The sequence below is a fragment of the Pelobates fuscus genome, chromosome 4 (assembly GCF_036172605.1).
Source record: "Pelobates fuscus isolate aPelFus1 chromosome 4, aPelFus1.pri, whole genome shotgun sequence".
Taxonomy (NCBI): Eukaryota; Metazoa; Chordata; class Amphibia; order Anura; family Pelobatidae; genus Pelobates; species Pelobates fuscus.
The window spans coordinates 2,032,315-2,042,026 of NC_086320.1; the positions used below are offsets into that span (position 1 = coordinate 2,032,315).

General features: G+C 46.8%; 1 protein-coding gene across 1 annotated transcript in view; it reads right to left on the reverse strand.

Moving 5' to 3' along the window:
- The window catches only part of MAPK15 (mitogen-activated protein kinase 15), a 110,259-nt gene that overhangs the window by 90,241 nt on the left and 10,306 nt on the right, over positions 1-9,712 (reverse strand). Inside the window, exons 2-3 of the mRNA XM_063450906.1 lie at positions 8,241-8,339; positions 1,201-1,299 (exon numbers count right to left, since the gene is read on the reverse strand). Of these exons, the coding sequence (XP_063306976.1) occupies positions 1,201-1,299; positions 8,241-8,309 (168 nt within the window). The 5' untranslated portion in view covers positions 8,310-8,339. The remainder of the gene's footprint in view (positions 1-1,200; positions 1,300-8,240; positions 8,340-9,712) is intronic.

Consider the following 9,712-nt stretch of genomic DNA (forward strand, 5'->3'; position numbering starts at 1 on the left):
ACAGCCTGGTGTCACACTGTACGATGCATTCTATTACACAGCCTGGTGTCACACTGTACGATGCATTCTATTACACAGCCTGGTGTCACACTGTACGATGCATTCTATTACACAGCCAGGTGTCACACTGTACGATGCATTCTATTACACAGCCAGGTGTCACACTGTACGATGCACTCTATTACACAGCCAGGTGTCACACTGTACGATGCATTCTATTACACAGCCAGGTGTCACACTGTACGATGCACTCTATTACACAGCCAGGTGTCACACTGTACGATGCATTCTATTACACAGCCAGGTGTCACACTGTACGATGCACTTTATGATGTACCCCTCTCTGCACAATGCTCTGTTACAGTACCCCTCATTGTGCTGGAGGGGTACGGTAACAGAGCATTGTGCTGGGAGTGGTAAAGCAATAGAGGGTTGTGCGGGGAGGGGGTGATACTGTTATAGAATTATTAAAAATCCTTATTAAAATTTCCAATTAACTCCATTATATGACAGATTTTCCTAACAGCATTTAGAATATTAGAAAGAGAATGTATTGTATGTATTTTCTAGAAGGATATGACTAACAACGGAATTGTCAAGTTCCTGTAATATGAAACAAAGTATACCATAGTTAGATCATGAGAACTGCACTAATGAAATGTCCATTCACTAAAAAGCCTTGAACCTGACCTCGAATCTAACATCACTAACTACTCAAAATGGCGCCTAAAGCCCCCCTCCCATCGAGTAAAGCCTCGTGCTAGCAAGATGGCGTCTGAGCCATCGTGTCCACTCCCGTGTCCAAGATGACGCCACCTCTCGGTGGGAGGACATTTAGCCAGCCACTTAGTACTTAAGCCAATTAATAATATTGATGGGTGGGTAGTGACATAGCCACTTAACACCTAACCCAATTAATGATGTTTATTTGTTGTTATCTTGATATTCAATGATGATGTAATATTGCTCTTATAAGGGTCTGCGAGCCCGCTTTTTAACCAGATGCCATTAAATTTTCCTCGAAGTTCTTTTAACCTGAACTCCGTGTGTCAGTGTGAATTTACTTCTGCGTATACGCAATTTAATCATCTCCGATTTGGACAGGAACAGATAGTCATTCAAACATATTTGTTTGCTTAAAATAATCTATATCAATGTCAGAAGCAGGGTGGAAGCACTATGGGTAAATGTAGAACTCACCTGAGCATCTGTTCGGTTTCTAAACGCATCAAAGATTTTTTTCACAGCAACAATTTCCCCGGTCTTGCGATCGATGGCTTTCCAAACAATGCCATATGCCTAAGGTTAGAGGGGAAAAGACTAAATCAGGAGTCAGATTCTCTCCGAAAGCTCCAGCTAAATAACAGAAGCAACTCTCCTCGATATAGCGGAGATTTCTCAAAGTGAAAAGTGAGGTTTTGGAGGGTAGATATCTGCTCCAGTAGTGTGAAAGTGTTTTTTTTCCTTTGTATATTTGGACAGGTTTTTGTAAAATCCATCATTTAGCAGAACTAAGAATTCCACTCCAATACAGTGGATACTCGAAAAATTAGAATATCGTGCATAAGTAAACGGGGAAACTAATATGAGATAGACGCATTACATGCAAAGCAAGAGATAGTTCAAGCCGTGATTTGTCATAAGTGCGATGATTATGGCTTACAGCTCATGAAAACCCCAAATCCACAATCTCAGTAAATTAGAATATTGTGATATTCTAGGCTCAGTGTCCTACTCTAATCAACTAAGTAAGCCATAACACCTGCAAATGGTTTCTGAGCCTTTAAATGGTCCCTCAGTCTGGTTCAGTAGGAATCACAATCATGGGGAAGACTGCTGACCTGACAGTTGTGCAGAAAACCATAATTGACAACCTCCATAAGGAGGGAAAGCCTCAAAAGGGGAGGAAGTTGGATGTTCCCAAAGTGCTGTATCAAAGCACACTAATAGAAAGTTATGTGGAAGGGAAAAGTGTGGAAGAAAAAGGTGCACAAGCAGCAGAGATGACCGCAGCCTGGAGAGGATTGTCAGGAAAAGGCCATTCAAAAGTGTTGGGGACTTTCACAAGGAGTGGACTGAGGCTGGAGTCAGTGCATCAAGAGCCACCACACACAGACGGATCCTGGACATTGGCTTCAGATGTCGTATTCCTCTTGTCACGCCGCTCCTGAACAACAAACAACATCAGAAGCATCTTACCTGGGCTAAAGGAAAACAGACCTGGTCTGTTGCTCAGTGGTCCAAAGTCCTCTTTTCTGATGAGAGCAACTTTTGCATCTCATTTGGAAACCAAGGACCCAGAGTCTGGAGGGAGAATGGAGAGGCACACACTGCAAGATGCTTGAAGTCCAGTGTGAAGTTTCCACAGTCTGTGTTGATTTGGGGAGCCATGACATCTGCTGGTGTTGGTCCACTGTGGTTCATTAAGTCCAGGGTCAACGCAGCCATCTACCAGGAGATTTTGGAGCACTTCATGCTTCCTTCCGCAGACAAGCTTTATGGGGATACGGACTTCATTATCCAGCAGGACTTGGTACCTGCCCACACTGCCAAAAACACCAAAGCCTGGTTCAATGACCGTGGGGTTACTGTGCTTGATTGGCCAGCAAACTCGCCTGACCTGAACCCTATAGAGAATCTATGGTGCATTGCCAAGAGAAAGATGAGACATGAGACCGAACAATGCAGAAGAGCTGAAGGCCGCGATTGAAGCATCCTGGTCTTCCATAACACCTCAGCAGTGCCACAGGCTGATAGCTTCCATGCCACGCAGCATTGAGGCAGTAAGCGGCCCAGTCCATATGCATGCTTATACTTTTCAGAGGTCCGATATTGTTCTATCTACACTCCTGGTTTTATTGATTGCATGTAATATTCTAATTTACTGTGATTGTGGATTTGGGGTTTTCATGAGCTGTAAGCCATAATCATCGCACTTATGACAAATCACGGCTTGAACTATCTTGCTTTGCATGTAATGCGTCTAGCTCATATATTCGTTTACCCTTTTACGTTGCATTACTGAAATACAGTTGCAAGAAAAAGTATGTGAACCCTTTGGAATGATATGGATTTCTGCACAAATTGGTCATAAAATGTGATCTGATCATCATCATCTAAGTCACAACAATAGACAATCACAGTCTGCTTAAACTAATAACACACAAATAATGAAATGTTGCCATGTTTTTATTGAACACACCATGTAAACATTCACAGTGCAGGTGGAAAAAGTATGTGAACCCTTGGATTTAATAACTGGTTGAACCTCCTTTGGCAGCAATAACTTCAACCAAACGTTTCCTGTAGTTGCAGATCAGACGTGCACAACTGTCAGGAGTAATTCTTGACCATTCCTCTTTACAGAACTGTTTCAGTTCAGCAATATTCTTGGGATGTCTGGTGTGAATCGCTTTCTTGAGGTCATGCCACAGCATCTCACTGGGGTTGAGGTCAGGACTCTGGGGTTGAGGTAATGGACGCTTCCTAGCTTGCGCCGAGGACCACAAGCACCGCACTGGACACCACAACCACAGCAGACTCCACAACCGCCGTAGCTTAACTGGAGCCGCGCCGTCTTCCGTCCACCCTGGAATCCGCCTCTGTCCTCCAGGACCGTGTGGGGAAGACCTCTCCTCCAGGAGAGCGTATCAGGAACAAGGGCTAAGTGAGTAAAGCTCAAGGGAGTATGCAGAGCATAGCAATCCCCAGTGTGATATAGCAGTTCCCTCCAATAACGAGACAAGGCTACGTATTAAGGGTCACGAAGATCTCTGATGTTTAATGGCAGGTACTCTGCTTTTATGCAGTGCTCCCCTGCAAGGGAGACGCCCACAGGCAATTAGACATTAACCAATCACATATCGGTTACATCCCACAGATTCCCTCCCCTCTACTTGGGAGATAATTGAGTTTACTGTATCTACTCAATTATCTCCAAGCTAAAAAAAAAAATATATACTTTTTATAACTTTCTCATTTTACATTGTACATGAATAAAACTTACATTTTTATGAACAACACAACTTGTGGAACAACATATTAAAAATTCGTGAAAATCCGTTCAGTGGTTCCAGAAATATTAAAAAGACCGACCGCAAGCACATTTCCATGCCCAAAACAGTTCCATGGATTTGGGTTGTGCGGTCGGTCTATTTTACACATGGAGAGTTACACGGGAGTTAGAATCTTCGAACGGGACTTAGTCTCCAGCCGCGGTGTTGAAGTAGGTACGGGTCAGCGGTGTTCATGCAATTGGGTAGCCGCAAACAGTTCCATAGATTTGGCTGCACACCGCTGACCGCGTTCGAATACGTTAAAATGGCCGCCGCCACGTGTTCGTTTGTCGAATGGCGGCCACTTCGGCACTTCGACTGCATTTGAAGTGCCAGTTTAAAAGTTGTAACACTGCTCCAAAGTATTTAAAGGGCCAGGAACAGCATACAATGCCCAAATGTAATTCCTAAAGGGCAATACATTCCAGGGACATAGTCGCAGGGCAGGAGGCTAGCGATCAGTCCTCTCCAATGCCCAGTGGCAAAGGGCAGTTTGTCACAATTTACTTCTATGCTTTGGGTCATTGTATTGTTGCAACACCCATCTTCTGTTGAGCTTCAGTTGGTAAACAGATGGCCTTAAGTTCTCCTGCAAAATGTCTTGATAAACTTGGGAATAAATTTTTCCTTCGATGATAGCAATCCGTCCAGGCCCTGACGCAGAAAGCAGCCCCAAACCATGATGCCCCCACCACCATACTTCACAGTTGGGATGAGGTTTTGATGTTGGTGTGCTGTGCCTCTTTTTCGCCACACATAGTGTTGTGGGTTTCTTCCAAACAACTCAACTTTGGTTTCATCTGTCCACAGAATATTTTGCCAGTACTGCTGTGGAACATCCAGGTGCTCTTGTGCAAACGTGCAGCAATGTTTTGTATGGACAGCAGTGGCTTTCTCTGTGGTATCCTCCCATGAAATCCATTCTTGTTTAGTGTTTTACGTATTGTAGATTCGCTAACAGGGATGTTAGCATTTGCCAGTGACTTTTGTAAGTCTTTAGCTGACACTCTAGGATTCTTCTTCACCTCATTGAGCAGTCTGCGCTGTGCTCTTGCAGTCATCTTTACAGGACGACCACTCCTAGGGAGAGTAGCAGCAGTGCTGAACTTTCTCCAATTATAGACAATTTGTCTTACCGTGGACTGATGAACAGCAAGGATTTTGGAGATACTTTTATAACCCTTTCCAGCTTTATGCAAGTCAACAATTCTTAAATCGCAGGTCTTCTGAGAGCTCTTTTGTGCGAGGCATCATTCACATCAGGCAATGCTTCTTGTGAAAAGCAAACCAGGAACTGGTGTGTGTTTTTTATAGGGCAGGGCAGCTGTAACCAACACCTCCAATCTCATCTCATTGATTGGACTCCAGTTGGCTGACATCTCACTCCAATTAGCTCTTGGAGATGTCATTAGTCTAGGGGTTCACATACTTTTTCCACCTGCACTGTGAATGTTTACATGGTGAGTTCAATAAAAACATGGCAACATTTCATTCTTTGTGTGTTATTAGTTTAAGCAGACTGTGATTGTCTATTGTTGTGACTTAGATGATGATCAGATCACATTTTGTGACCAATTTGTGCAGAAATCCATATCATTCCAAAGGGTTCACGTACTTTTTCTTGCAACTGTAAATTAACTTTTGCACGATATTCTAATTTTTACAGTACCAGCTGTACGTGCAGGGTTTGTGCTTATAATGCTGGATGTACATTGATATCCGGGGCTAGTTATTGGTGAATAAGAACCTGGCTTCCAGGTAAGTTTTAGCTTAATTTACAGGGTTCCACCCCAAGCAACAAGTGTTCAATAGGAAACTAAAACAGGATTGGAGTAAACCTTTAATATTAGGAAATAAAACAAGTAACACAAAAAAATGACAGTAATGAAAATAATGAATAGTGGAAAGGAACATCAGAACGGATTCATGACAGAAAAAAAAAAATCCCTAAAATGGCACAGACTATTCCGTGACAATTTGATAAACCTACCCCATGTTTTCAAAGGCATTCGTTTCCAGGAATGAGGAGTAAATCAGTATGTCACAGCAGTCACCTCCCTGCTCTTTCTTTTGAAACCACCTTTCCTTCCCATCACCTTCCAAACCGGGAAACAGTACTGCTGTGAGGAGGCTGGGATCGTCACTCGCTGAGTCAGGGAATAGGGGAGGCTGGGAGCGTCGTTGGCTCGGTCAGGGAATAGAGGAGGCTGGGAGCGTCGTTGGCTCGGTCAGGGAATAGAGGAGGCTGGGAGCGTCGTTGGCTCGGTCAGGGAATAGAGGAGGCTGGGAGCGTCGTTGGCTCGGTCAGGGAATAGAGGAGGCTGGGAGCGTCGTTGGCTCTGTCAGGGAATAGAGGAGGCTGGGAGCGTCGTTGGCTCTGTCAGGGAATAGAGGAGGCTGGGAGCGTCGTTGGCTCTGTCAGGGAATAGAGGAGGCTGGGAGCGTCGTTGGCTCTGTCAGGGAATAGAGGAGGCTGGGAGCGTCGTTGGCTCTGTCAGGGAATAGAGGAGGCTGGGAGCGTCGTTGGCTCTGTCAGGGAATAGAGGAGGCTGGGAGCGTCGTTGGCTCTGTCAGGGAATAGAGGAGGCTGGGAGCGTCGTTGGCTCTGTCAGGGAATAGAGGAGGCTGGGAGCGTCGTTGGCTCTGTCAGGGAATAGAGGAGGCTGGGAGCGTCGTTGGCTCTGTCAGGGAATAGAGGAGGCTGGGAGCGTCGTTGGCTCTGTCAGGGAATAGAGGAGGCTGGGAGCGTCGTTGGCTCTGTCAGGGAATAGAGGAGGCTGGGAGCGTCGTTGGCTCTGTCAGGGAATAGAGGAGGCTGGGAGCGTCGTTGGCTCTGTCAGGGAATAGAGGAGGCTGGGAGCGTCGTTGGCTCTGTCAGGGAATAGAGGAGGCTGGGAGCGTCGTTGGCTCTGTCAGGGAATAGAGGAGGCTGGGAGCGTCGTTGGCTCTGTCAGGGAATAGAGGAGGCTGGGAGCGTCGTTGGCTCTGTCAGGGAATAGAGGAGGCTGGGAGCGTCGTTGGCTCTGTCAGGGAATAGAGGAGGCTGGGAGCGTCGTTGGCTCTGTCAGGGAATAGAGGAGGCTGGGAGCGTCGTTGGCTCTGTCAGGGAATAGAGGAGGCTGGGAGCGTCGTTGGCTCTGTCAGGGAATAGAGGAGGCTGGGAGCGTCGTTGGCTCTGTCAGGGAATAGAGGAGGCTGGGAGCGTCGTTGGCTCTGTCAGGGAATAGAGGAGGCTGGGAGCGTCGTTGGCTCTGTCAGGGAATAGAGGAGGCTGGGAGCGTCGTTGGCTCTGTCAGGGAATAGAGGAGGCTGGGAGCGTCGTTGGCTCTGTCAGGGAATAGAGGAGGCTGGGAGCGTCGTTGGCTCTGTCAGGGAATAGAGGAGGCTGGGAGCGTCGTTGGCTCTGTCAGGGAATAGAGGAGGCTGGGAGCGTCGTTGGCTCTGTCAGGGAATAGAGGAGGCTGGGAGCGTCGTTGGCTCTGTCAGGGAATAGAGGAGGCTGGGAGCGTCGTTGGCTCTGTCAGGGAATAGAGGAGGCTGGGAGCGTCGTTGGCTCTGTCAGGGAATAGAGGAGGCTGGGAGCGTCGTTGGCTCTGTCAGGGAATAGAGGAGGCTGGGAGCGTCGTTGGCTCTGTCAGGGAATAGAGGAGGCTGGGAGCGTCGTTGGCTCTGTCAGGGAATAGAGGAGGCTGGGAGCGTCGTTGGCTCTGTCAGGGAATAGAGGAGGCTGGGAGCGTCGTTGGCTCTGTCAGGGAATAGAGGAGGCTGGGAGCGTCGTTGGCTCTGTCAGGGAATAGAGGAGGCTGGGAGCGTCGTTGGCTCTGTCAGGGAATAGAGGAGGCTGGGAGCGTCGCTCGCTGAGTCAGGGAATAGAGGAGCCTGGGAGCGTCGCTCGCTGAGTCAGGGAATAGAGGAGCCTGGGAGCGTCGCTCGCTGAGTCAGGGAATAGAGGAGGCTGGGAGCGTCGCTCGCTGAGTCAGGGAATAGTGAAGGCTGGAAGCTTTGCTCACCGGTTGTATGATTGACAATCATGGGGTGTAACAAGATATATTTATAAAAGTGCCAATTTTTTATGAAAATAGGACACACTTTTCACACAAAGCAGTTCAGCAAGCTAAGCTGTGTTAGGGATCTTGTGACTCTTTAATGCTTCAACAATTATTGATAATAAGATCATGCACTCACCCCCTTTCCAAGACGCTTCTTAATGTCATATTTCTGAGAGATGTGATCTTCCACCTCAGGGACACTCATTTCGCAGATCTCATGCACAGAGCCTGCAGCCTGGATACAAAATCAATGCAGCAAACTGAGCAAGGAATTCAGCATACCTCCCAAGTGCCCCTATCTAGGATGGTCAGTCCCTATGATATAACAGAGCTCCACAGCAATAATACTCCCAGTAATGTGCCTGAGTGTATAACAGAGCTCCACAGCAATAATACTCCCAGTAATGTGTCTGAGTGTATAACAGAGCTCCGCAGCAATAATACTCCCAGTAATGTGTCTGAGTGTATAACAGAACTCCACAGCAATAATACTCCCAGTAATGTGCCTGAGTGTATAACAGAGCTCCACAGCAATAATACTCCCAGTAATGTGCCTGAGTGTATAACAGAGCTCCACAGCAATAATACTCCCAGTAATGTGCCTGAGTGTATAACAGAGCTCCGCAGCAATAATACTCCCAGTAATGTGTCTGAGTGTATAACAGAGCCCCACAGCTATAATACTCCCAGTAATGTGTCTGGGTGTATAACAGAGCTCCACAGCAATAATACTCCCAGTAATGTGCCTGAGTGTATAACAGAGCTCCACAGCAATAATACTCCCAGTAATGTGCCTGAGTGTATAACAGAGCTCCGCAGCAATAATACTCCCAGTAATGTGTCTGAGTGTACAACAGAGCTCCACAGCAATTGAAAACAATCATTTAAATGGGGATTTAAATCCCCACTATTCCAATGTGGAATGGACTTCACCTGTGGCTCTCATCTATCAATCTCAGCCCGCCTGAAGCTAATGGCCCAATTAGCCAGGTAAAAGACAGTGTCTCTCCCTGAGGGAAGGGTCAGTTCATTGACTCTGGTTCCTGTTTTCGTGTCGCCAGGCCCCTAACTCTGCCTTATTTGCATTGTGTATCCTGACTTCTGGCATCCTCTGACTTTGGCTTACCCTTGACGATTCTCCTGATTGTGTCCTTACCTGTACTGGGACTTAGAGCAATATTCTGCACAGCCCCTGTGCACAGACTCACAGGCCAGGTGAATTCTTGGCCTTTGTTTAATTGCAAGGGTGAGCATAATCTCTGCCTACCGGACTCCCAACGAAGGTAAGCCGTGACAGAATGAACTGACCATCATGGAGTCTGCAGCAAGTGTCCAGCCTGGCCCAGACGGTTTGAAGCTACACCAGGCCCTGACAGTCCATTTCCAAACCACCACCCATGACAGGATCAGCATGATGGAACATTTCCGTCATGCATCCTTAAGGGGTTAAAGAGGTTTGAATGCAGCAAAATGAACCCAGAAAAAAATACTGTGTACTGTAAATTACCCGGCCTGGATCCATTCTCTCTGTGTGCTAATCTAGTTCCTTTCTGCATTGCATATAGAAAGTAGGTGCGCACGTGAATCCATTCAACAAAACAAAAACAT